The sequence below is a fragment of the Panthera onca genome, chromosome A2 (genome assembly GCF_046562875.1).
Source record: "Panthera onca isolate mPanOnc1 chromosome A2, mPanOnc1 haplotype 2, whole genome shotgun sequence".
Taxonomy (NCBI): domain Eukaryota; kingdom Metazoa; phylum Chordata; class Mammalia; order Carnivora; family Felidae; genus Panthera; species Panthera onca.
The window spans coordinates 163,417,659-163,444,664 of record NC_138340.1 but is presented as its reverse complement, the minus strand read 5'-3'; the positions used below and the strand labels follow the sequence as shown (position 1 = coordinate 163,444,664).

The 27,006-nt window shown below is 56.1% G+C and overlaps 1 protein-coding gene across 1 annotated transcript; it reads left to right on the top strand.

Annotated features, from left to right (window-relative positions):
* The first annotated feature begins 8,673 nt into the window (after window positions 1–8,673).
* Window positions 8,674–15,914, top strand: CRYGN (crystallin gamma N). Its single transcript, XM_060633442.3, has 4 exons — window positions 8,674–8,819; window positions 10,459–10,707; window positions 13,030–13,175; window positions 15,716–15,914. Exons 1-4 carry the CDS (start codon window positions 8,799–8,801, stop codon window positions 15,849–15,851), a joined length of 552 nt encoding a protein of 183 aa, XP_060489425.1. The 5' UTR covers window positions 8,674–8,798; the 3' UTR covers window positions 15,852–15,914.
* Window positions 15,915–27,006: the final 11,092 nt, after the last annotated feature.

Sequence of the window (27,006 nt, the reverse complement as noted above, 5' to 3'; positions counted from 1 at the left end):
CCCCGCATCCGGGCTCTGTGCTGACAGCGTGGAGCCTGCTTGGGATTCTCTTCCTCTCTCTCTCTCCCTCTCTCTCTCTCTCTCTCTCTCTCAAATAAACGTTAAAGAAAATTAGGGGTGCCTGGGTGGCTCGGTCGGTTAGGCGTCCAACTCTTGGTTTCTGCTCAGGTCGTGATCTCACAGTTCGGGAGTTCGAGCCCCGCACCGGGCTCTGCACTCGCGGTGCGGAGCCTGCTTGAGATGCTTTCTCTCCCTCTCTCACCGCCTCTCCCCCACTCACACTGTGTCTCTCTCTCAAAATATGTAAACTTAAAAAAAAAAAAAAAAAAAAAAGAAGCCTCAGCGCCTGGGTGGCTCATTCGGTTAAGCATCTGACTTCCGCTCAGGTCATGATCTCACGGTTTGTGAGTTCGAGCCCCGCGTCGGGCTCTGGCCCCAGGTGTCAAGGACACCTCGATCTCCCGCCGTGCTAATAAAGGAAACGCAGGTCCTTGTCTGGACCCACAGAGCTCGGTCTCCATCACACCTGCAGCGGAGAGTGTCCTGCTCTGAGGAGAGGCCGCCTGCTCCCTCAGATTCCCAGCGGGGACCCCAGTTTCCATCCTCCAAGGAGAACGATGGTGCGCACGGGAGTCAGCTGGGCTCCCGAGGCCCCTCCGGCCCCCACGTTCTGGTACAGCCTAGGAAAAGGGCTTGGCTTAGATTTCTGAGATAGGAAGTTTTCCAGGAAATAGCAAAGGATTCTGGAAATATTGCGGCCTCAGCAATCGGGACCTTTCACCCAGTTCTTCCTGCCACCCGAGAACAGCCCCGGGCCCCGGTGGGGGCCTGCACCTCTTGATATCTGATTTTACAGAAACAAAACAGCTCCCGCAGGGAGAGGCCACACAGGAGGAGCTGGCTTCCGAGTGTTCTATCTTTGTGTTCCCTCTTCCAGCCCCCGTCTCAGTAGATGAGCAAGGAATCCGGGTCAGTCAACACCGGAATCTCTGGCTTTTGTATGGGGCAGGGCTGTGGGGTTGTTACGTCCGGAACTTTACCCTAAAAGGCCTTACGCGGAGGGCCAGCCCGGTGTGGACAGCAGGAACAGCTGGGAAGGTTCCACTCCTCGGCTCTGACGCGGGGAGTTTTTATTGTCCGGTAACAGGAACCACTCCGAGGCACGACCTCTTCTGTGCCTATAACCGGAGCGTCGCGTGAGAAATGTTGGGAACGGTTTGAGGTCCGCCACTGAGGCCCAGGGGCCACCGCCCCACCTCGGGTCGGCGGTTCTCGAACATGGGCCTCAGAGGCACCTGAAGGTAAGACGCACAGGGGCCTCACCCTAGAACTTCCGATTCTGGGGGTCCAGGGTGGAGCCCCAGACATCCTCGCGTCTGACAAGTGTCCAGGGCCGTGGCTGCCACTGTTGCTGCTGGGCCAGGGGCCACATTTTGAGAACCACGGACTCAGGCCATGATACCTGCAAAGAAGGGGGGCACAGGCCAGAGTCCCACGCGTGCAGGATCTCACAGTGTAGGGGGGTGAACTACCTCTCGCTTTGCCTGGGACCCGGAGGCAGCTGTAGGTTGAACTGTATCCTCCCCAAAGCTGTATTGAAGTCCTGGTTCCGGGTACCTGTGAACGTGGCCTTACTTGGAAATAGGGGCTTTGCAGAGGTCATCAGGTTGAGTGGGGTCACACCGGAGCAAGACGGGTCCTAATCCACTGACTGACGTCCTTATAAGAAGAGGAAGTTTGCCAGATTGAAGGCAGAGGTGAAGGCAGAGATGGGCGGGGAGGAGGCCACAGGCCAGCCACACGAAAGCAGAAGCATGGAACATTCTCCCTCGGAGCCTCCAGAAAAGGAACCCAGGCTGTCGACATCTGGCCTCCAGGACCGTGAGGGGCGGTAAATTCCTGTCGTTTCAAGCCCCCCCAATTTGTGATTCTCTGCTGGGGCTGCCCTAGGACCCTCCCACAGGGGCAGTCTCGCAACGTGGGACGTTCACTTTTTTAAAAAATCTCTTTAATGTTTATTCATTATTAGAGAGAGAGAGAGAGAGAGAACCAGTGGAGGAGGGGCAGAGAGAGAGGGAGACACAGAATCCGAAGCAGGCTCCAGTCTCTGAGCTGTCTGTACAGAGCCCGATGCGGGGCCCGAACCCACAAACTGCGAGCTCAAGTTGGATGCTTAACCGACTGAGCCACCCAGGTGCCCCGGGTCTTTCACTTTTAGAACTAGGACAGCTCGAGGCGCCTGGGTGACTCAGTCAGTTGGACGGCTCAGGTCATGATCTCCAGATCCATGAGTTCAAGCCCCATGTCAGGCTCTGTGCTGACAGCTCAGAGCCTGGAGCCTGCTTCAGATTCTGTGTGTGTCTCTCTCTCTGCTCCTCCCCCACTCACATTCTGTCTCTCTCTCTCTCTCTCTGAAAAATGAATAAACCTTAAAAAAAATTTTTTGACTGAGACACGTGGGTAGCTCAGTTGGTTAAGCGTCGGGCTTCGGCTCAGGTCATGATCTCACAGTCCATGGGTTCGAGCCCCGCATCAGGCTCTGTGCTGACAGCTCAGAGCCTGGAACCTGCTTTGGATTCTGTGTCTCCCCCTCTCTCTGCCCTTCCCCTGCTTGCACTCTGTCTCTCTCTCTTTCTCAAAAATAAACATTTAAAAAGTTAAAAAAAATTTTTTTGATAAATAAATAATAAAACTAGGACAGCCCTTGGGGCACCTGGGTGGCTCTATCCGTTGAGCATCCGACCCTCGGCTTTGGCTCAGGTCATGATCTCAGGGTTGTGAGATCGAGCCCCACTTCAGGCTTGGTTCTGACAGTGCGGAGCCTGCTCGGAATTCTCTCTCTCTTTCTCTCTGCCCCTTCCCCGCTTGCGCTGTCTCTCTCTCAAATAAATAAATAAAAATTTTAATGATAATAATAAATAACACCAGCACAGCTCTGGCAAACCGGAGCCCCTTGGCTAGGACATCCTAAAGGACACATGGCCAGAACTCTCCAGTTTACAAACGAGGAAGCTGAAGTTCAGAGTTGTGACCTGTTGTCCAGTCTGTTTGGGCCGCTATGACGTGGAACGCCACAGGCTAGGGGGGTCGGAGCAAGATATTTGTCATCGTCCGGAGGCGGGGAGTCCAAGATGAAGGCGCGAAAGCCCGGGCAGATTTTGGTGTCTGGTGATCGGCGCTTCCTGGTTCCCAGACAGCGGTCCTCTGGCTGTGTCCCCTCATGGTGGAACAGGAGCTTTTGCCCGAGGGCACTACGGCCATTGGGCGCCTCCCAGAGGACCCACCACCCCCTCATAGCGTCACCTTGTAGATCCACTTGCCACATATGATTTGAGGGGGACGCGTACATTCAATGCATCGCACCTGACAAGGATCATCTAGCAAATTCATGTCAGACCCAAGCCTCGCACCCGTTTTCTAAGAGTTGACTGTGATCCCCGGGTGAGTCACATCCGTGTGAATGCATAACGTGTATACGCGTGTGTGAATGTGAGTGGCCGTCCGACCAAGCCATCCAGGGTGCGGTGGGGGCTCTTTGTGCAGATTCAGATGCAGTAAGGCCGGGGCAGAGCTCTGAAAGGTGCATTTCTTGGGGCGCCTGGGTGGCTCAGTCGGTTGAGCGTCCGACTTTGGCTCGGGTCACGATCTCATGGTCTGTGAGTTCGAGCCCCACGTCCGGCTCTGCGCGGACAGCTCGGAGCCTGGAGCCTGCTTCGGATTCTGTGTCTCCCTCTGTCTCTGCCCCTCCCCCACTCATGCTCTATCTCCCCCAAAAATAAACATTAAAAAAAAATTTTTTTTTAATGTGCATTTCTGACAAGTGCGAGGTGATGCTGACGCCCTGGGACCAGAGGCCACGCTGCCTCGGTTTACACAACCCCTCAGGAGGGTGCAGCCCCTGGAATAAATAAAGATCGTGCACCGCTTGCCCGGACGACGGGGACCCACGTTCTCACCCTTCCTCTGCCACCAGGTGGACGGTCCACATTTCTGGATTCACCTTTGTGTTTCCATCTGCAAAATGAAGAATCATTTGAACTGAATTGGTCGTTCCCAACTATGCATGCTTCAAGCTGCATTAAGGTGTTCTGCTGCGAGAATTTAAATTTCCCACTTTTTGGCCAAAATAAAGGTGTTTTGTTTTTTTCTAATTTTTTTTTAACGTTTATTTGTTTTTGAGACAGAGAGAGACAGAGCATGAACAGGGGAGGAGCAGAGAGAGAGGGAGACACAGAATCCGAAACAGGCTCCAGGCTCCGAGCTGTCAGTACAGAGCCCGACACGGGGCTCAAACTCACAGACCATGAGATCATGACCTGAGCCGAAGTCGGACGATTAACGGACCAAGCCACCCAGGCGCCCCAAGGTGTTTTCAATTTTAAGGCTGTTTTCCCTACAGTTTTTTTCTTTAACAGGTAGCAGGTGCAGCCACGTGCGGTTTTGATTGGATCCCAAATTATACATGGATTTTCCACGTATCAAGTCCTCCGCCAGGCCTGGTAGCCTCCCCGGGGTGGGGGCAGTGAAACCCGCGGACTGAGCCTTCAGTCCACCTGCCAGGTTTGCACTGTCGCCCCCTAGAGTCTGAGAGAGGCACAAATCTCGGTGCTGATTTCTTCTTCCCCATTTCCGGACCGTCTACACCTCCCACCCGTGGATGGGGTCCCAAGGCCTGCCCTCTGCCCATGGGGCGCACACGACAGAGCAGGCCAGTGCCCCACGGCCACTCACAGTTGCTGGTTGTGACCTGTGACCGGTGCCAGCGACCTGAGAGGCTTTCCATGTTTTCTCCCTCATTTTCTGAGGTTCGGGGTGAAGGAAGATCTGAAAGCGGGGCTCCCTGGGAAAGGGAGGGGAACCGGACCCACTGCGAGATGCTCTGCCCTGGGTTCTGCGTGTTAAGCGGCTCCGGGCAGGAGGGAGGGGACAGAGATGGCATAATGTGCCCCTGGTCAGCCAGGTGGCCTGGCCCCAAGCCCTGGAAGGAGGAGCTCTGTGGGATTTGAGGTTCCGATAGAGTGAGTCCCCTTCTCTGTTCCCACAGACCCCAGCTTTGAGTGGGGCCAAGGGGCCGTGTCTTTTAGGCTTTCTGGTCCAACTGGCCACCCCAGAGTATAACCCTCACCCTGCCACCATCTCCTGATGGGCGACTGGCCACCAACAGCTCGAGTGTGACCCTTCCTGAGGGCACCATAGCTCCTGGTCTTTGGGCTCACGCACACCCTCGTTTCAGACAGGTGTCCATCCTGTCCACCTGCTGCCCTCCGCTGGACCCTCCTGGATTCGAATAGGAAGACACGGTGCTCCCGGCTCCAGGCTCTGAGCGGTCAGCACAGAGCCGGACGCGGGGCTTGAACTCACGAACCGCGAGATGGTGACCTGAGCCGAAGTCGGACGCTTAACCGACTGAGCCACCCAGGCGCCCCTGCACTCTAGTTTGGATCCAAAAGCAAAACCCCTTTCCCGGTGTGAACTCCACAAACTTACCCTATTTGTGACGCTACTATGGAAATCACGTCCCCACTAGATTAGCCAACTGTGCCCACATGACCTGCCTCTTTCTGCCCATTTTGCCCCTGCCCCCAACTGATGGGGTGCCCCCTCCCCAGTTCTCAGCCACCATCAAGACTAAGACCATGTGGGGCGCCTGGGTGGCTCAGTCGGTTATGCATCCAGGTCTGGGTTTCGGCTCCGGTCATGATCTCACGGTGTCATGGGTTTGAGCCCCATGTTGGGCTCTGCGCTGACAGCTCGGAGCCTGGAGCCTGCTTCACATTCTGTGTCTCCCTGCCTCTCAGCTCCTTCCCTGCTCATGCTCTGTCTCTCAGTAATAAATAAACGTTAAAAAAAATAATAATAAAATAATAATAAAAATAAAGAAAGAAACTTAAAAAAAGTGTACGAATTGTAATCTCTTTGAGGGTAAGGTCACGAGTTTTGCATTCAAATCCGAGCCCCAGTGCGTACTTACTCTGTGACCTCAGGCCAGTGACTTACTCTGTGCCTCACTTTCTGCATCTACAGAATGGGGGTGGTAATAATACCTGCCTATTAAGATTGCTGAGGGACTTAAGTGGCATAATGTATGTTGTGTTAGTTGGTTGGTCCCTGGCTGCATAAACGCTGTGAGATTACTGTCCCTGGTGTTGAACTTGCTTTAATTCTAAACCTTCCTGCTACCCGCCCCCTAGTAATTGGGGGTGTCGTTATTATAACCACCACTAGGGGTCAGGCTTTGGCGCCTCTCACTTACCAAGCACACTTCTCCGGTGGGAGAGGGGCCAAGGGGATGTCTCGAGAACCCAAACGTTCAACTTTTGCGGCTCCCACCCTTTCTTTCCCTGCCCTAATCCAACACTCACTTCCTCCGCTGGAGACCTCCAGCCCCTCCTCTGGGAGGGAGATGCGTTCGGTCTTCTAGAAGTAGACCTAAAACAGGGCAGAGCCAGAACCCGGTGAGGCTTGGCCCTGAGCAACCCGGAGGAAGCTTTCACCCCTTCCCCCCAGAGGTTCAAGGCCCCACTGGTCCACAGACAGGCCCCCCTCAGAGGGGCACAGATTCTGGCTAAAGGAGCTCCCTCCCTGTCCACCAGTGGCCAGGCTGTCCCCAAGCTGCCCAGTGCACTTTCCGGGCACACACTAACCCAACCCCAACATCCCCATGCTAATATGGTACCATCGGCATACTCGCCCTCATTTACTCCTGCATTTATGCAGCCTTGGCTGCATCCAGTGGAGGTGAAGGTAAGTTCCTGCTTCACCCAGCAATTTCACACAGAGGCGTGGCTCCCAGACTCTGCGGGATTGGCCCCTGGGGCATTTGGACATTTGAAGGTGTTTCCATTCGTCAGAATAATAGAGGAGGGACAAGCCTTTAATGGGCAGGGCCAGGGGTATTTGATATCGTGCAACAAGCAACAAGGAACAGTCCTACAATTTCACCCCAAACACATTGTATTCTTTGCGTGTTTTTTTTTTTTTAATGTTTATTTACTTGAGAGAGAGGAGAGAGAGAGAGAGGCAGCAGGGGAGGGGCAGACACACACACACACACACACACACACACACACACACAGAATTCAAAGCAGGCTCCAGGCTCTGAGCTGTCAGCACAGAGCCCGACGCGGGGCTCGAACCCACAAACTGTGAGATCACTACCTGAGCCGAAGTTGGACACTTAACCGACTTACCCACCCCGGTGTCCCCAAAATAAAATTTATATCTAAAAAAAAAAAAAAAAAAAGATCCTTAATTTTCCCAGTTAAAAATAAGGGAACAGACTTTCCATCCCTCGTTTTTCTTCTAGACTTTCTCTCTCAGTTCATCTCATATGTATGCACGTCTCTTAATGGCTAAATAAGCGGCTTGCCAGTCTGAAAACTCAGGAATGTTTCCTCCAGGAGCTGGGAGCCACCTCTCTGAAACAGAAGCATCAGGGTAGATATCGCCCCACCTCCCGGTTTCCTGGGTGGAGAGGGCTTAACGCCAGCTGTCCCTTTACTCTGAATTGCAAAACCTATCTCCCAGCACAAAGATACAAGGAAATCAGCAATTTCTCTTGAGAACACGTGTGACGAGCCGCATCTGCCCGACTACATAAAAGACTGAGATGTCCTGGTCTTTGCAATCTCTGCAGCAGATGGCCTGTGATACACTTCACATTCAAGTTTAATGCTTATTCAATAATACAACGGTTTTCTTCCTCTTCTACCTGTATGGACAGGCTTCCTGGGTTGGGAGATTGCGCTTTTAATTATATTTCCCCAACAGGGCCCGTGTCGGGAGGCAAACGCTGGAATGTGTGGTTTGGCCAGTGCGGATTCCTGTGGGGGCCACGGCAGGGCCAGGTCCGCTGAGAGGTCTATCCTTGGACAGCCTCCCGGAACAGGGGCAAGGTCACCCTGGTGCCCCCAAGAATTGCGTGACCTCCTCTTCTGAGTCGGAGGCGTCTCATCTGTGAAATGCTGCTGAAAAATACTTTCCTCAAAGTAGGAATCAAAGTAGGGATCAAGGATGAGCATTGATGGGGGTAGGGGACAGCATTCAGGGAGCAAGAACGAAGAAGGGGAGGAAGAAGGGAGGACCACTTGGCATAGAGATGGGGCTGTGGGGGGACAGCCACCAGGCATTGGGGGCCATCGGAGTGGTGGTGGTACGTTTCGGGTGGGGCTGGAAGGTAAGACCAGAGCAGCAGGCAGGGGGCCAGGCAAGGGCTGTCTTCTTTGCTCCCAGGAGCTAGGTTCCATCCTTGTAGCCTTGTTACTGAGAAAAAACTCAGTGACAGCCTGAACGTGGGTGACCAGGTGAGAAAAGGACGGGGCGGGAGGTCTGGGAAGGCTCTGTGCCCAAGGAAGGGGCAGCACGGATCCACACCCTGAGCGCTAGAGACGCCCCAGCCCAAGGCAGCGGGGAGGCAGTGGGGCCCGGCACGTGTGTGTGTGTGTGTGTGTGTGTGTGTGTGTGCGCGCGCGCGCGCGCGCCCCTGACTCAGCAGGGACCGCCGGCGGGCTGGGGTCAGAGGCAGAGTAGACCCTGGGGGTGCTGGCTGGGGCTCGCTGGGCCTCGATGACCCCGCAGGCACCCGGCCGTCCCCGGGCAGGGGCGGGGCGCACGGCCGGGCTCCCGCCGGGGTTCGGTCCCACGGGCGGCCCGGGGCGGGGCGGGGCGGCCCCAGGCGGGCTTAGCGCACCGGACAACACTAACGCCCCGGCCAGCAAATCTTTTGTCCGGGGCGGCGCTGACCCAGCAGGGCGCCGCCCGCTTATAAAGGGGCCTGCAGCCCGAGGGGCGGGGACACCATGGCGCAGTGCTCCGGCAAGGTGAGTGTGGTCCCTCCCGGCCCGACGTTAACGACGTTACCCACACTGCGTTCCACTTTTCCCTCGTTCCGGGGAGGCGGGGGCCAAACCTAACTCTTTGCACCGTTCGCCCTTTGCATCTGACAGACCTGAGCGAAACTGGCAAAACGTCCTACCCAAACCGGGCGCGCTGGCCTCTCTGGTGTGCGAGGTGGGAAGGCCCCGTCCCTACCCCCTCCATCAGTGGCTCTGGAGAGGTTTGAGGGATCCTGGAATCCTCTGGGTGACTAGTTCTCCCTAAATATCTCTGGGCCATCGGCCAGGCCTGTCTTGGGCAGGAAGGTGGCAAATTTGGATCTCCCCCAACCATTCTCGCTGGCTAATCTGGTGCAGCCTCTGTCTCCAGGGGCCGCATTCAGGGTCAGTGCGTGAGCACATTATTCAGTCCGCACTGGCTAGGTTATGCGTCAGCAACAGACAACCCCCAAGAGCCCCTCGCGCCCCTGCACACCCTCCCCCAGGCCCAGAGGCACAGCTGGGGAGTCATGCCCTGGGCTCTCAGAGCTTCTGCCCAAGGGGCCCAGAAGGGAAGTCCCTGGCATCGGCACAAATGATTACACCGGTTACCAGGCCCCAGGACACGTTAATTTGTACTTTGCCAGGGCCCTTCGAGGCGCACAATTCTTGAAAACCAGATAGTTACTGAATGGTTGGAGTTTTAGGGTCCACCGCAGTAAATGAACTTTGGGGTTGATAGCGTGCATGTTGTTTAGGGACAAGGAGAACCTGTCCGTGCTACGTTGCCGTAGGACACGGTGTCTGAACTGCCCACCGAGTTGGTAATGTTCCAGATCTGACACATGCCTGTCACCCACAGGAGAGGCCTAGTACACAAAGGGACGAGTTACATTGAAAAAGCCCCCTTTTTAGCCATTAATCCCTGCACCAGGCTCTGACTGGTCACTGCATTCAGTGTTTCCCGTTAAGGGGCCCGGTCCCAGGCACTCGACTTTCTGAAAATTCATTGTTTGGTTATGATGATGGGGTTGTGGGTGAAATGCTTTTTTTCTGAAAACACTTGGATGTTAGGTTTTAACAACGAACAAAAATTGAGTGTAAGGAATGCAGTGGGAGGGGCGCCTGGGTGGCTCAGTCGGTTGAGCGTTGACTTCGGCTCAGGTCGTGATCCCGCAGTTGGTGGGTTCGAGCCCCGCGTCAGGCTCTGTGCTGACAGCTCAGAGCCTGGAGCTGCTTCGGATTCTGTGTCTCCCTCTCTGTCTCTGCCCCTCCCCTGCTTGCACTCTGTCTCTCTCTCTGTCTCTCAAAATTAAACATTAAAAAAAAATTTTTTTTAATGCATTGCGAGTTTGAAAGGAGCCTGTTTTCAAATGGGCCAGGGACAAAGGGGGAATCCCTGTCCCCAGGTATTTTCTGAAATTTGGTTGCTCAACCGTGAGCTCCCAGAGTAGGGAGGGCCAGGCCCCAGACCTCAACCCACCTTGCATTCATTCCTTCACCCAGCTAACGGTGTTGAGCCCCTGCTGTACACAGCAGGCCTGGGAATCAGGGTTCAATCGAGGGTGTTGGACCCCAGCTGTCTGCTCCCAAGACTGAAAGGAGAAAGCCCCTGACCCCGAGCCCTCTAACCTGGCCTTTCTAGATCACCTTCTATGAAGGCAAGCACTTCACGGGACGGAAACTCGAGGTCTATGGGGACTGTGACAACTTCCAGGACCGAGGCTTTATGAACCGGGTGAACTCCATCCGCGTGGAGAGCGGAGCCTGGGTCTGCTACGATCACCCCGACTTCCGGGGCCAACAGTTCATCCTGGAGCACGGCAACTACCCTGACTTCCTCTGCTGGAATGGCCACAACGACCACATGGGGTCCTGCCGGCCCGTGGGGATGGTGAGTGGGCCTCTGGCTGGGGGCCTCCTGCCAGAGCGACCGAGGGTCCGTGCTGCATGGTCTTCCCAGCTTTAAGATCTGATGAGGCTGTGGGATGTTTTAAGATGCAGAGATGCCCCCCCCCCCCCACAGACCCGCCATCCCCCCCACCACCCCCGTGTGTGGGCTGGCATGGGAATGAACAGGAGAGCCAGAAGTCCTGTTTGTGTTTTTGAGAGAGTGGGGGAGGGGCAGAGGGAGAGGGAGAAAGGATCCCAAGCAGACCCCAGGCCCAGCACAGAGCCCGATGCAGGGCTCGATCTCACGAACCATGAGGTCATGACCTGAGCCCAAATCAAGAGTCGGTCGGTCGCTTCACCGGCTGAGCCCCCCAGGCGCCCCTGCCCCTGGAGTTTTTATACCTGACATTTACAGGCACGTATCAGGGAACCACCTTCCATTTCTGATCCCAAAATCTTGCTGAACTTTCCACTTAGAATGCTGTTGGAAATATTAGAAGTTTCGATTTGCAACTGGACGGGGGAGAATGTAACCTAAGCAGGGCTGATTCGGGCCTGGTGTGTCCGCTCCTGTGGGTCATTGTGTCGCGCTTTTCAGGCGGCTTTGATGCTCTGGCTGTGGAATGACTGAAGGAGGTGACTAAGTCACCAGCTGGTCCTCGGGGAATTTGGGGGCGGGTCTCTGGGAGCCACACGAGCGGCTGTCATCTCACAGCGTGGCCCAGTGTGTGTAGGGAGAGTGTAGGAGGGACGTCACTACCCACGGTGATCGTTCATGTCTGCCCACCCCCCCCCCCCCCCGGGAAGGGGGATCCGAGGACGTAGGATTCACACAAGTTACCAGTGCTAGCTGACCGGCGCTGAGGTCCACATGGTCAGGTGGGAAATGGCAGATTCCTGAACCAGAGGGTCCTCAGAGTCTCAGCCGTGTGTCTGTAGAAGGACCTGTCCCTGGATGTGGGGGCCAGGTGGTCCTAAGTGAACATCTTAAGAACCCCAGGGAAGGGACCTCCTGTATGGGGGCCCCCCCCTCTCTTCCACACGAGTCCGGGGCTTTGGCATCTCAGATCGTAAGTATGCTCCCTTAGTATTTCCACCAGGCCAGAGACATTTGGAAAAAGGAGTTAATGTGGTTGGCCCTGGATCTTGCATACTGCTGTTTAAAAAGAAAAAATTTTTGGGGCGCCTGGGTGGCGCAGTCGGTTAAGCGTCCGACTTCAGCCAGGTCACGATCTCGCGGTCCGTGAGTTCGAGCCCCGCGTCAGGCTCTGGGCTGATGGCTCGGAGCCTGGAGCCTGTTTCCGATTCTGTGTCTCCCTCTCTCTCTGCCCCTCCCCCGTTCATGCTCTGTCTCTCTCTGTCCCAAAAATAAATAAAAAACGTTGAAAAAAAAAATTAAAAAAAAAAAAAAAAAAGAAAAAAAGAAAAAATTTTTAAGCTTATGTATTTAGAGAGAGACAGAGCGTGAGCAGGGGAGGGGCAGAGAGGGCCGGAACGAGAGAGAATCCCAAGCAGTCTCCACACTGCCAACGCGGAGCCCGACGTGGGGCTTGAACCCACAAAACCGTGAGATCATGACCTGAGCTGAAACTCAGTGTCAGGCCCTTAACCTTAACCGACTGAGCCACCCACAGGCCCTTGCATAATGCTGTTTTTATGTAAACTATCCCAGAGCCTGCTGGGAAATGGCCTTCCTCTGTCTTTCGGAAATGCAAGGAATCTTATAGGGTGCTATATAGTGTCATCCCAGTAAGCCAGCTGGGATTCCAGCAAATGAGATCTCTGTTATTTGTTTTAGATTTTTGGCTTCGTGTTTTAATAAAAGGTTCTGTTACAGTTTGTAAAATATTATCATTGAGAGGCTTGCCCGTGGCCTGAGGCCCCAGGGTGGGGATGGAGGGCAGAGGAACGCGTTGGTGTGGCTGGGGCCTACGTCCCCCAGTGCAGGCACCAGAAGGGAACCCAGCGGTCCAGGCCCTGGTCAGAGCGCGGCCACTGTGTCCCCCGGCGGTCTGGGCCGCTCCAACCCTTGGATTCTTTAGTTGAGGAGAGAGGAGATTGGACTGGTTCAGGGGCCCTGAAGCCTTTTAAAGTGATCGACCCCTCTCATCCAGCCAGATCTCATGTCCCAGAACAAGCAGAGTGCTGGGTGGGCCACTTAGGTTGGGGTGGCAGGCACTCACCTGTCCCCACCCCCCCAGCATCGGGTGCCCCGAGCCCCGGGGCGATTCCGAATTTCTGGCCACGTGGGTTCTGTGTTGGGGGGGAATGGGACTCAGCACCGTTTGCCTTCTTTCCTTCCTCCGCTCCCGTGGGCCCGCAGCATGGGGAGAATTTCCGCATGGAGATCTTCGAGGGTTGCAACTTCACCGGCCAGTGCCTGGAGTTTCAGGACGACTGTCCCTTCCTGCAGAGCCGGGGCTGGGCCAAGAACTGTGTCAACGCCGTCAAGGTGTATGGGGACGGCGCGTGAGTAGAGGCCGCAAGGCCACCGACCGCGGCCCGGCTGGGCCCTGCACAGCCAAGTGTGTGGGGAGGCCGCCGGGCGGGCCCGACCCCAGCAGCGGGGGAGGCCCGGCACCCCCTCAGCTGCCTCCTCTACCCCAGCCAAGCAGCGGGGAGGCTTCCTCCGTGGCTCCAGAAGGCCGTGGTGAGGGGACATGGGGCCCCAGAGGTAGGCCTCCCCAGTGGGAGCAGACGTAGCAGGGCCCTTTGTGGACTAACCGTTCTCTAAGATTAGACTGAGCTCGGGGACAGTACTTTGGTCCCCTCGAACCAGAGGAAGCCCGCTCACCCTGCACACCCCGGTCCTACTCGGCCAAGGGGTCCCCTGAGCTGGAGCTCTCCTACCGAGCGGGCAGACCCCTGCCACACAGCCCCTCCGGGGAGCTGGACGTCATGGCGGCTCACTTCCGGCGGACAGGTTGTGGCCACGGGGGTTTTGCCCAGGGCGTGTCTGCCCTGCTCCTGGAGAGTGGTCAGGACCCCCGTGCTGGCCTGGCTTCTGCCAGCCCCCCGTATAGTCAGCTCCTCCTGTGAGCCAGTGGGTAGCGTCATCTCCATTTACAGAGAAGCAAGCGGAGGCTCCGAAAGTGACCTCGCCCCGCTCGCTCGTGAACCGCACAGCGGGGGTGGCAGCCGGGCGTCAAGTCAGAGTGTCCCCGGTGTGGAGCAGGGAGCCTCCCCTGACCTCAGTCCCGGCCCCTCTGCAGAAGAGCCCCACGCGGGTTCCGGGAACGTGGCTCCCGTGACAGCAGCTAAGGGGTCCAGTTGCTGTCTGTGTGCCCGAGGTGGGGGATCAGGGCACGTCACGAGAGGTTCAAGAGTGGTCACGGGAGGGACTGAATGGAGACTGTGGCTGAGCCAGAGGGAGCACTGGACCCCTTGCCTCCCCGGCCCCCCCCCAGGGGGATTCTCTCCTCCTTCCCAGAGTCCCAGGGGGACTCAGCTCCCTCCCTGCTATTTCTCTGTCACTCTGACTCTATCCAGGGTTCCTTTTCTCCTGTCTGCCTTTCTCTGCCTTTCAGAAATGTTTGCCCTCAGTTGAAGGCCTCTGGGAATCCGGGGGTAGAATTCCAGAACAACAGTTTGCCTGGAAAACGACCGGCTAAATTATGTCTCGTGAGGCCAGAGTCATACCTTTGTGTGGAAGGTGTCCTGAGACCCTAGCCACAGTCCCCCAACACCCACCCTGGGAAGACTCCAGGGGCCTCTTTAGGAAAAGGGGGCAGGGGAGGGTGGGAGCTAAGAGTTTTGAGTGCAGGGGCCCGGGGTCTCCTGTAACACCCACTTACTCAGCGGCTGTGTATGGCCAGCCCCACATCTCACCCAGGGCTCTGCTCTCCTCCCTACGGGGGTTCACCCTTTGCTCCTGTGACTACCTTTAAAAAACAAAAAAAGTAAGCCCTTGGCCAGGGTGATGGCCTGGACCACCGGGTCTGGGGGCGGTGACCTCCGTCAAGCCCTTTGCTGGGGTCTGATGGGGAGCCTCCAGGCAGGTCTCCCTACCGCCTCCCAGACACTAGCCGCGGTGTTCCGCTGGTTCCCGAGTCAGCTCAGGATCGACCTGTCCCCACAGACCCGGGTTCTGGGGGGCATTTGGAGGGAAATGTGCCAGGTCGCTCTCCCTACTTTCTGCCACCCCTCAAAGAGCACAGTCCTTGCTGTGGATGGGCCACGCCCCCTCCTCCCTCCCTCTTCATGCCTGGTCCCCAAAGTCACAGCAGGAAGCCCGGGAGACCGGAGACGTTTACTGCAGAGGCCCAGCCTGTCCTTCCTCTTCTTCCTTTTGGGGACTCCTGCATATACGCCCCGAAACCTTGGGCCTGAGCCACCCACGGGCATGAGGAGGGGGAGGAGGGGGGAGGGGCAGGAAGGCTAGGGGTGTGGGGAGGCCAGGGTGAGCCAGGTCTGCCCTGAGCTCCCCAGCGGTTCACGTACTGGGCCTCTCTCTTCATTCCTGACCCCTGACCCTTGTGCAGACTGCGCCAGGAGCCAGATGTGGAGTCGGGATGGGGCAGGAAGGGGGTGGCCGGGGAAGCTGCCCTAAGCAGGCGACTCAGGCCGCAGGGGGTGGGGGTGAGGGGGGTGGCGTGTGACTTGGGCAGTCACTCCCTTCTCTGGGCGGGCTGGGCTCAGAAAGTCTGAGTCTGTGTCTCAGCCAGGAGAAGGCCCCTTCAGCAGCCGAGTGCTTTGGGGGGGCGAGGGCCACAGTGGGGTTCGCTGCAAAGACAGAGTCAGGGCACCCCATGGCCTGGGCCGGAAGGACCCCAGCGACCGGATCGGGGCGTGTAGCCCCGCTTTGCTTCCCGCGGTGGAAGAGCCAAGGGTGAGGGAGCATCAGAAGGGAGGAGGAGAGGCCAGCCCCACAGGCCCTGCCCCACACCTCTCCCCCTCAGCTCGGGCCCCCACATTGGCCGGGAGGGGTGAGGGCTGGCGGGCAGGCGGGAGGCGGGCAGACCCTGTGCTGCTCAGCGGCTCACGGCCGCCTGGCCTCCCTCTGGCCGCAGGTGGGTCCTGTACGAGGAGCCCAACTACCACGGCCGCATGTACCTGGTGGAGCGGGGTGACTTCCGCAACTACTCGGACTGGGAGGCCCACAGCTCTCGCGTCCAGTCGGTCCGCAGGGTGGTCAACTTCTTCTAGCGGCAGCCCCTTCCGGCCCCACCCTGGGCTCAGACCCTGAGGAATAAAGATCATGGAAAAGGAGAGCTGAGCTGGCCTGAGTGATTTCCCCGCCCCTCCCTGACCGTGGGGCAGCCGGCAGGGCACCTGGGCCCCGGGCTCAGGCCGGGGAGCTGAGGGCGGCCGAAGGGGCCAGAAGGGATCTACAGGCCCTGGAGCCGAGCCCTTTCATTTGACACGGGACAGGCGTGCGCCCTGAGCGGGAAGGACAGCCTCCGGTCCCAGAGCCAGCTCCCCGTGGAGCCAGGATAGGGCCAGAGCGCCTGTTAGGGGAGAGTCGGGGAGAAGTAAGGGGGGCTGAGGCCGCCACTCCCTCCCGGCTGTGCCTCTCCTGACTCAGCAGCCCCGGGGCGGCCAGGCCACGTGGTCTGCTCTGCAGCCAAAAGCCTGACCCAGGGTTCATGAGTCTGCCTCTCTGGCTGATCTTGGCCTTGGGGTTTACGGGAAAGGCCCCTCTGAAAAGATGGGCTGGGCCTTAGGGACACATTGCCCGCTTGATCGTGCAACGGGGGCTCAGAAGACTCGGGAATACGCGGACCCCGAGGCAGTGGAGGAGGAGACTTGGAAGGAGCTGAAGACCATTGCTCCCGCGCCCAGCCTGCTCCCGGGGCTGGGCAGACCCAGGGGCCTGGCTCCCTTCACCCCCTTGGGTGAACCCGTGGACCTTGTTTGTGGCCTCCGCCCTCTCCGGGACCCTGGGTCTACCCTGTTGGGGGTCTGAGCCAGGGGCAAGGGAGGGAGGAGCGTGTCCTGAAGGTGGTGGGGTTTCTGGGAATAAGAGGGTCCACACTCCGGACACCTGCCCACCCACACTTCAGTGTCCAGCCTCCCCTCCCCCGTGAGACAGGATGGGAGCCTGCGGGACACTAGCAGTGGCCCAGGTAACTTCTGCCCCCTGCCCAGGGCTCCCCACCAGAATCCTGAACCACAGAGCAGCCTGGACGGACCCCGGCTGTTCAGATGGGCATAGAGATACTCGACAGGGAGAGGCCTCGGCTGCTGTTCTCCCCCGTGGGCTGGGCTCCTGGGAACACAAGGGCACTGGACACTCGGACAGGGTTTCGTGGAGATGAGGAAACCAAAGATATCTACTCCCCGCTGCACCCAGACCGAGGCACCTGGCGGGAAGAGGGATGAGGGGCTGCGGCAGCCTGAATTGCTCCCAAGAGTGCTGACCATTGGCTCAAGCTCGTGCTCCAGCTTTACAACCCCCCCCCCACTCTGTGATCCTGCGGTCCCCTGCCCCCGCCCCACGGTTTGCCCCTTGACTGGCCACACAGGCTCCGCCCCCTCCTCTCCACACATCTTGCTTGTGCTTTTCCGATTAGGGGGAGGGGGTCCCAAACGGGAAGGACCCCTTCAGGCTGGCCACTCCCTCGGGACCCCTATGGGAAAGTACTTGAACCCTGCAATTAATACATCGACTAGAATCGGGCCGTGGACAGGCTGGGTGGTGGGGAGGGAGGGAAACAGGGTCCCAGAAAGAAAACCAAAAATCTCCGGGGTGGGTTCTGCTGAGGGTTCTGAGTGAGGAAGAGTCTGTCCTAGGGGGCTGTAAAGGTGCCGTTGTCCCATTTCTGGGTTCTGCCCCCGCACCCCACGTTGCCCACTGAGGGAGAAGTGGAGAAGGTGAGTCATCGGGGGGCTCCCACAGTTCACCCAGCACAACACCTGCCAAGATCTGGGTGGCGAAGGCACAGGGCCCCCATGAGTCTGCTGGGGGACCCCTCTAAGCAGAGAAGTTACAGCACTGGGCGGCCATCCACCCCTCCAGGATGGGGAGAGGGTTGCCATCCTGCCATTTGTAGATGGGGTCCACAAAGGGCGTACCCTGCACCCCAAACACCCCAACCTTCCTCCTTTCACCTCCAGCCCAGAGCGTGGAGCCCGGGAAGCCCCTGGCCGTGTGGGACTGAGGCCTGCCAGGTGCAGACACCCTCCTTCCAGGCCCTCCCTCCACGACAGGGCTCAGATCATGAACTTGGAAGAAACCACCACCACAGCAAACGGGTTCAAATCTCTAAGCCCGGAACGAATCAACATGTAAATACACCGTCACCCTGTCTGAATTGGGAGGAGGCTGGTATGAAGTCATGCTTTTGTTTTTCATTTCTCTGCCAGTTTGTTCAGGGAGGTGGAACTTTCCGTGTGAAGTCAGCCACCCTGGTCTCCACTTGTGTGGGCCTGCCCCCGGCTAGGACCCTGTCCCTGCTCGGCTGGCCCCTCCGTGCTCCACTCGGGTCTGGGACGGGAATCTATGATGTTCCTTACTATGTACAGTAACCCCAAGGCCGGGGGAAGCAGGACCTGGTGTCCCCATTCACGGTGTGAAGGAGCAGAGTGTCAGAGGCACCTTGGGCTGCTGTAACAAATACCAGGACTGGGGGCTTAGACAGCAGAAGTTCATTTTCTCGCAGTTCCGAAGGCCAGAATTCCAAGGTCAAGGTGTGGGCAGAATTGGTTTCTCCTGAGGCCTCTCTCCGTGGCTTGCCCATGGCAGTCTTCTGGCCGTGGTCTCTTCACGTGGCCACTTCTTCACGTGGTCTCTGCTCTGTGTGCCTCTGGGTCCTAATCTCTTCTATACCAGCAGTTTGGGATCAAGGGTCCCCCTGAACTACCTCATTTTAACTTAATTCCACCTTTAAAAACCCTGTCTCCAAATACAGTCACATTCTGAGGTCCTGAGGGTTAAGACTTCAATATATAAACTTGGGGGGCCTACAGGGGGCGCCCGGGCGGCTCAGTAGGTTGAGTGACCGACTTCAGCTCAGGTCATGATCTCGCGGTCCGTGAGTTCGAGCCCCTCGTCGGGGTCTGTGCTGACAGCTCGGAGCCTGGAGCCTGTTTCAGATTCTGTGTCTCCCTCTCTCTCTGCTCCTCCCCTGCTTGTGCTCTCTCTCTCTCTCTCTCTCTCTCAAAAATAAACATTAAACAAATTTTTTTAAATTAAATTTGGGGCGCATAGGTTTCAGCCCACAACACAAACCAAACAGCTTTGGGCCTCAGTTTCCTGCTCTGCGAAACGAGGGCAAATCTATCTGTTGTTCCAACTGTATACAGTTGTAGAAGCCAAGCCAGTAACCCACGAGAAGGTGCTGCATGAATATGGGTCATTGGCAGGAAGTGACGAGTGCGCTCAAGGTCACCCGGGACGTTGGGGAGCAGGGACAGACGGGTTCTGGTTCTGATGGACCCCACCCCGATGCTCTCTCTAGCATTCCCTTACGGTGTGACCTCGGACAGGTCACTGCTCCGTGCCTCAATTTCCCCTGCTGTGCGGTAGGGGCAACAACAGCACCCCCTCCTGGGGATTACGTGAGGACTTCTGATGAAGGAAGCCCTCCCACGGGGTCAGGAGCTTGGCCCCCCTGTTCCTTCTCCGTCAGGCAGCCTCTGGGGAGCCAGGCTTCCAGGCGTTCTGGAGGTTTCTCCTGAACTTGCCCCCACCCCCACCCCGGCCCCAACCGCTCCCCTAGAACTAGGAATAGCGGCACCTCATTAACTGGTGATTGACCGCTTGTGCTCCTGGGTGACCTGCCCTCACCCCAGCCCCCCTGCGCCCTAATCTGTCAGCAAATCTGCTTTCTGTGCCATCCCCACCAGAGCGCTTGTGGGCAGGCTCGCAATTTGTCTGAAGTCCGTCCAGGGGATCGGGTAGACCGAGGGCCGGTGCCTTCTGAGGAGAGTCACACATGCTTCACATACTTCTGTCCCCGCTCTGTGGTTTGGGAAGCCAGGACTTTCTCAAAGCCCTCCTGTCCCTCCTCCGTCCCCAGCCCGCGGCCCCCTGCCGACCAGGAACTGGCTGTTCCACAGTCAGACCCCAGGAAAAAATTTTCCCTTTGAAGCCGCAGGTGTTCCTGCCCGGGAGTGCTCTCTCCGCACAGCATCCCCCACCCCCTGCAGGTGACCCGGCTGTCCCCCTGGCTCACCGCAGTCCCCGCTGGAGGCCTCCTGTCCCTGCCTCTGCCCCACCAGAGGAGTCCCTTCAGACCCCTACCTATCTTCCTCCCTCCCCCCCTCAACAACCCATATGGGTTTGCAATGAAAACCTGCTGCGGGGGAGGCTTTTCCAAAATCTGGCTCCGGGGTTTCCGTTTGGGAGGATGGAGACGACGCCCTGGAGACGGTGGTGATGGGCGCAGACATGAACGGACACCATGGGAGATCTGTTCTGTCATCACAATGAAAACAAAAGTCTAGCCCCTCCTCGTTGCCAGGGTGCCAAGGGCTGCTGGGAGATCATCTGGACATGAAGGACCCTCCCCGGATTCTAGAGGATCCCGTGGGCGCCCCCTGCCCACGCCGCCCCCTACCTGGAGAGTCTGTCCCCTCGTTCCTGATCTCAGTCGGTTCCCCCACCGAATGCCGGGGACATTGAAAGTGCACAAGGCAAACTTCCTTCCACAGGGTGGCTCGGGGAACCCGGGGCGAGGACTGGGCTGAGCCCCAACTTCCTGAGCCCCAGCCCCTGCTCAGCTGGGGGCGGCCCGGCGACACGAGAGGGACTGACTTGCCTGGCAGCCCGTGACCCCCGGACATGTAAAATGAGCAGTTTCGTAAACAGGATCTTGGCTTGCCCGTGGCCTGCGGCTAAGGCTAAGCCCCTCTCTGGAATCAGTGATTGAAAACATCCCGAAAGGGTCGAGCTGATCCTCGGCACAGGACAGAAGGGACAGAAGGGACCTCCCTGGAAAGTGAGAGCAGCCCCTTGCTCAGGGTGGGTGGGGGGAGCGGTCAGAGGTGAGAACCCTGTTCCTGGTCCCTGCGTGCCCAGCATCCCCCCGGGACCACACACCCTGGGTGGAGGGCGGGGGCCCCATAGGGTGAGCCATCGACCATGATGGGAGGGCCCCTGTCCAACCGGAGAGGCTTTGGCCGTTGTGTGGGACTGCCCTGCTTGGGATGGATCCATACCACCTCTCCATGCATCTTGCCGGGCCCCCAGCATGCAGGGAGCCCACAGTTTGGGGCTGAGAAAGGTGTCTCCTGGATCCCTTTCCCATGGAGGATTTGGGGGGCTTGTCCCTGGGTGCCGGGCTGCTTCACAGCTGCGACCCACAAGCAGCATCCTGGGATTCCTGATCCACATGGACAAGAAGGGCAGCAGGAACAGGCACCACCCAGGAAATGGGGCTACTGGCCAGAAATCCTTTCCTGGGGCTCCGGAGAGAGCAGCAGCACCACCCCCCCCCAAGACAGGGAGCACTCAACTGCCACTTTACACATCGTGGGGCTGCGCACCAAAGCCAGGGGCGTCCGTCTTGAGCAAAAAAAATAAGGCAGAGAAAGCATGTGAAAGACATCTTGGGGATTTCGAAAAAGGGAGAAGAAAAAAAGGGGAGGCCAGGGTAAGGTGAGCGTCCACAGTGTTCTACGGGGTACGAAGTCCCGATTCTTTGAAAACAGCATCGGCTCCATGATGCCGAGTCCAAAAGATAAAAAGAAGCCAGTTTCCCGGGAGGAACGCAGCCATTCCTGGGACTCAAGCCAAAGAGACACTTCTTCCAGGGGTCCTTGGGACCCATGCTGCAATTCACAAGCAGCATCCTCAACACAGCCCTCTTGCAAAGAAAATAACAAGCTTCCTAGGATTTTTGTTAATAATACCCCGCAGGGCTAGGCCCCCGGCGCCGTGCCAAAGTAAACTTTCTGTGGGGGCAGTATTTTAACATCACTTGTTTATACAGGGACATTTAGCTGATGCTGAGTATATCTCACTGGGCTGTGAAGGCCGGACCTGACCATCCTTAGTTATCAGAACATACTAACAACAACACAACTAATATTTATTGAGCCATTACGATGCCCAAAACACAAGGGACCATCGACACAAGGGACCTCCGGCCTTCTGACTCCTGCCTACGGCCCCACAGCAGTGGTTTTCCTGCTTTTTTTTTTTTTTTTTTTTTTTTAATGTTTGTTTATTTTTGAGAGACAGAAAGACAGAGCACAAGCAGGGGAGGGGCAGAGAGAGAGGGAGACACAGAATCCGGAGCAGGCTCCAGACTCAGAGCTGTCAGCACAGAGCCCGACGTGGGGCTTGAACTCACGGACCGCGAGATCATGACCTGAGCTGAAGCCCAGCACTCAACTGACTGAGCCACCCAGGCGCCCCAGAGATCTTTCTGCCTAAACCTGTTTGTGGGTCGTTATATACAAGTGAAATGGCTGTGTCACAGAACAGTCCTCACACTCAGTATGGAGCTGAACATTGATATTTTCTTTCAAAACAATGCTGGTCAGAGACCCACTAAATTTATCTCACAAGCCCCAGTGGATCACGATTCTCTAGTCTGAAAAACGCTACTCAAAAAACAAACAAACAAACAGGGGCGTTTGGGTGGCTCTGTCGGTTAAGTGTCCAACTTTGGCTCAGGTCACGATCTCACGGTTCATGAGTTCGAGCCCCGCATCGGGCTCTGTACTGACAGCTCAGAGCCTGGAGCCTGCTTCCGATTCTGTGTCTCCCTCTCTGTCTGCTCCTCCCCCGCTCATGCTCTGTCTCTCTCCTTCAAAAATAAATGAAAAAAACAAAACAAAAACAAAAAAGCCACTACTCCACAAAGACCTAAGGAGATGTGGCAGACATTGTGGACTAGCCAATCCAATCCCAGTCCTCTAACCTTGCCTGTCTTTCCTGACACATCCGGGAAAGCCAACTACTTTTTTCCCTGCCTCCCTTGCATGGACGCAGCTCACGGACACAGCCATGGGAAAAGCTCTGGGCAATGGGATGAAAACCAAAGATTATTAAAAGGACTTCTAAAAAGGCTTTTGCTGTCTTGATAAAAAGCCACTTCCCCCTGGCTTCCTGCCTTGAATGAAGATGTGATGCCAGGAGCCTGGGCAGCCTTCTTGTAACCATGAGAGCAAAGCAGAGAGAATATGGCTCTAGTCTCATTAAGCTCCTAAACCTGGGTCAGCAGCCACCCTTGTTTATGTTAGAGAAATTAACCCCTATTTATTTTGCCAGTATTACGTTTTCTATCCCTTACATGTGAAGGCGTTCCTAACCGATCACAAACAGTTCCTAATACGTACCTAGTTCTGTGCCTCACTGGTGACTATTGAGCACTTGCAGGGCACCTGGCTGGCTCAGTCAGTAGAGCATGTGACTCTTGATCTTGGGCTTGTAAATTTGAGCCCCACATTGGGTGTAAAGGTTACGAAAAGAAAAGAAAAGAACTTGCTTTTGGAAGTATGAAGACAGATGTTTTTTCAATCAACATCTATCATCAAACTGTTCATCTGTTCAAATGGGCATCCTCTGCCTAGCTTGTCCAAAGTAGTGACATATAAGGATAACGGGGACCACAGAGGTTCTATAAGAACATCTTTTCTGCTCTGCAGAAAGTGCGCTAATAGTGTGATATCTGTATACAAAGGAGAGAAGATAAGTGACTTAGCCTGTGTCTGTGCCCCCCCTCCCCCCGCCCGGCCTGGTCCACTCCAATCTGCTAACCTTCCTGGTGCCTAAGCCACACAGTTTGTGACACTTCGCTATGCCAGCCACAGGCAACGGATATGGAAGGAAAGAGCCGCCCTGGTAGAGGGTGGCAAAACATGGGGCCAAGTTACTGTCCGTGGCCCGCTGGAACCAGGCGCCCACTGGAACCGGCAGAGTTTCGAAGGACTGCACAGTTGCGGTCATAAAACGCTTTTAGAAGGATGCAGAATGCAGACGCCATGGCGGAGAGCTGCTTCTCCAGCACCGGGTATTTGGATGCACAGCAAGGTTACGTCTCACGGCGTGCGTGGCGGAACCCAAGGCCCTCCGTGAACAGGCTAAAAATCTGGAGACCAAGTTCGGAGACCGATCCTGTAGATTTGCCAAACGGAAACCCCAGTTGTATCCACCAACTTGGCCAGGTCTTCCGTGTGAAATTTATTTATGTTTTTAAATTTTTTTAACGTTTATTTATTTTTGAGACAGAGAGAGACAGAGCATGAACGGGGGAGGGGCAGAGGGAGAGGGAGACACAGAATCGGAAGCAGGCGCCGGGCTCCGAGCGGTCAGCCCAGAGCCCGACGCCAGTACTGTGTGAAATTTAAAGCACTCATGAGAGAAGGACCATCGGGAGGGGGGTGGTGGGGGGATGTGGAGGACTGCGAGGACCCTCCCCACTCCCCTGAGGAAGATGCTTTTCCCTTGAAGAAGCAGCGAACAGCTACTCTGCACGCCGTACCTCTCCTAGCTATTTCCCCAGTGACAGGGTTTTCGCTTGTATGGCTTAGACTAGAGGCAGAGATGCAGAATGCAGAGATAAGGCAAGGAGAGAGATACCCGGGGAAATTGCAGGGGTCCACGAATTTCCATCATCAGAAATCTGGAGAATGGAGGGATGGGTTTTGAGGGTGCTTGGCCAAGAGGGAGGAACACGATTCTGGATCCGATTGAGGGCACGGAGAAGACAATCTGGTGTTTGATGCGCCGGCTTGGGGACTGTGGTCTGTGTTCCAACAACTTACTGGACGGGCTGATGCCAACCCGACGGCATTGAAATGACACAGAAAGGCCAGGAGCCCCGGCATACATAACACCGGGGGCTTGGTTCTAACCAAGAGACAAGAATGCTGAATTGGATCCATTCACACGTACCCACCTCACCCAGCCTTGGCTGGTACCCCGAGGGCACCCACTTGATTCCCTACCCCCAACTTCAACCTTGCCACAGGAATAAATTGCTAACAGAAGTTCCGGAATCTTTAAAGGCTGTCTCTCAGGGAATGCTGCCAGGAGGGGCTGTGAAGAAACATCTGGTCTCCCAGGGGGTGGACGAGCATCTGCTGGAAAGTACAGTGGGTTGGGCCTCAGAGTGTAAGGCAGGCGCGGAGCTTGGGTCTCAGGGAGCCCTGTGACCTTCCAAGATCTCAGGCTCTGGGGGATGAACGGGCGATCTCCCAGAGTTGACTCTGGGAGCAATCCGTTGAAGTCTCCGTCGACCTGCAGAATCAGGAAGGTGAGGCAGCGTGTGAGAGGACCGCGCAATCCCCAGACCTGGCACTCCGGAAGATGCCCGCCACGGTGTCACAGGTACCTCCTGTGACTTCTTCCCGGTCTTTGAAAGTTAGACCTTGGGTCATTGCCTCAGATAGAGATGCCTGGGGGGAAGTAAATACTTAGACTTTTAAGGGGCCTAGCACACCACGTGCGAGCGAGTCTCTGAGAGGACGGCCAGCAGAACGTCGGGAGCTATAGTTATTGACAAAGCGATCTCGCTGACTTCCGGGGGGAATGGGGCGCCCACAGAGCGGTGGCCTGGAGGGGTATGGATGCGACCCATGGACAGTGCCCAGACTCCAGTCCAGCCTCCCCTCTTGCTAGCTGTGTGAGCCTGGAAGGGTTAATGTCCCTCTGTGTCTCAGTTTCCCTACAGTAAGATGGCATATTAATAGTATCTCTGCAAAAGGTTATTAGGAAGGGGCCCCTGGGAGAACGTGAGACTCTTGATCTTGAAGTCGTGAGTTCGAGCCCCATGTTGGGCGTAGAGATTGCTTCGAAATGTTATCGTGGGGGGGCGCCTGGGTGGCTGGGTCGGTTAAGCGTCTGACTCTTGATTTTGGCTCAGGTCATGATCTCACAGTTCTTGAGATTGAGCCCCATGTCAGGCTCTGCCCTGACAGCACGGAGCCTGCTAGGGATTCTCCCTCTCTGCCCTTCCCCTGCTCATGTGCGTGCTCGCTTTCAAAACAAATAAATAAATACACATCTAAAAAATGTTACTGTAGGGTGCCTGGGTAACTCAGCTGGTTGGGTGTCACTCTTCAGCTATGGGTCATATCTCGCAGTTCGTGAGTTCGAGCCCCACATCGGCTCTCTGCTGTCATGGCGGAGCCCGCTTCAGATCCTCTGTACCCGCCCCCGCCCCTCCCCTGCTCGTTCTCTTTCTCTCTCTCAAAATAAATAAACTTTAAAAAATAAAAATTAAAAAAATGTTATTGTGAGGATAATAAGACCTGTAAAGCACTTGTAACACGTTCTAGCATATTCTCGGTGTTCAATAAATATTACTGTCATCGTTCTGACGGTCATACTCAGCAATGAAGATCACTGAGACGGCCACCGTCACACAGGCAGGGCCACCAAGGACTCGGGCCTCTCGGGGGTTAAGGTCTGGGTCTCCACAAAGAGACAGAGAGGGGAGCCAGGAGTCCCGGCATGTCCTAATTCTTACCTTTCTTTAATTTGGATGCTCATTTCTTCCTTCGCCTGATATCCTTCTGACAGATTCCCTTCTCTTGCCTACACTCAGTAAGCTCAGTGTCTCTCACCACAACCAAAGAGTCCTGATGGACACCAGCTTGCTCCCAGCAAAATAAAGGCAGGTGTAGAGTTAATGGGTCAGTGGACCCTTGGCTTCCGATTGGAAACACACGAAACTCATGTAAAATACGCGTAGTAGGATTAACAGCTCCAGTATGAATTAAACTTGGCTTCAGGATCCACACAGAGAACAAGCAAATGCATCATTTTGTGGGCAGCTAGAAATCTTCTGGAATGAGTGAAAACAGATGCTGCTAAACCAGCCTCCCTCCTTGTCCTTTCTAGTCACACACACACACACACACACACACACACACACGAACAGGCACGCATGCACACACACTCTAACCATGATGCCTTGCTGGGTCCGGTGTGAATAAAAGCCACTCACAAGAGGAGAGATGCCCACAGGCAGCATGTTCGAGATCTCTGCGGGAGGGCAGAAGTGTACCGGGCACCAAGAGACAGGCTGTGGGCCTGCTTATCTCCATCCACAGAGAAATGCACTTAGTGAGGTGCCCACAGATCCTCGTTGGAATATTCGGGGAAAGATACTCTTGCCAGACCTTTGCCTGAGATTTCTCTCCAGGAAAATTCAGTGGGATCGGAGAGAAAGGAACTACCACGAGCCTTGCATGTCCTAGGCACTGAGGGATGGGCTTGCTCCCTTTAAGTCACTGATTCACTTGCATTATGTAGACAGATCATTTAGACATGAGCCTAACAGATCCGAATCTCCCACTCAACTGCGTGACTTTGTCTACTTAACCTCTCTAGGCCTCATTGTCCTCATCAGCAAAACCAGAAAGATAATATTTATCTCGAGTAGTTGTTATGGAAGTTCGAAGT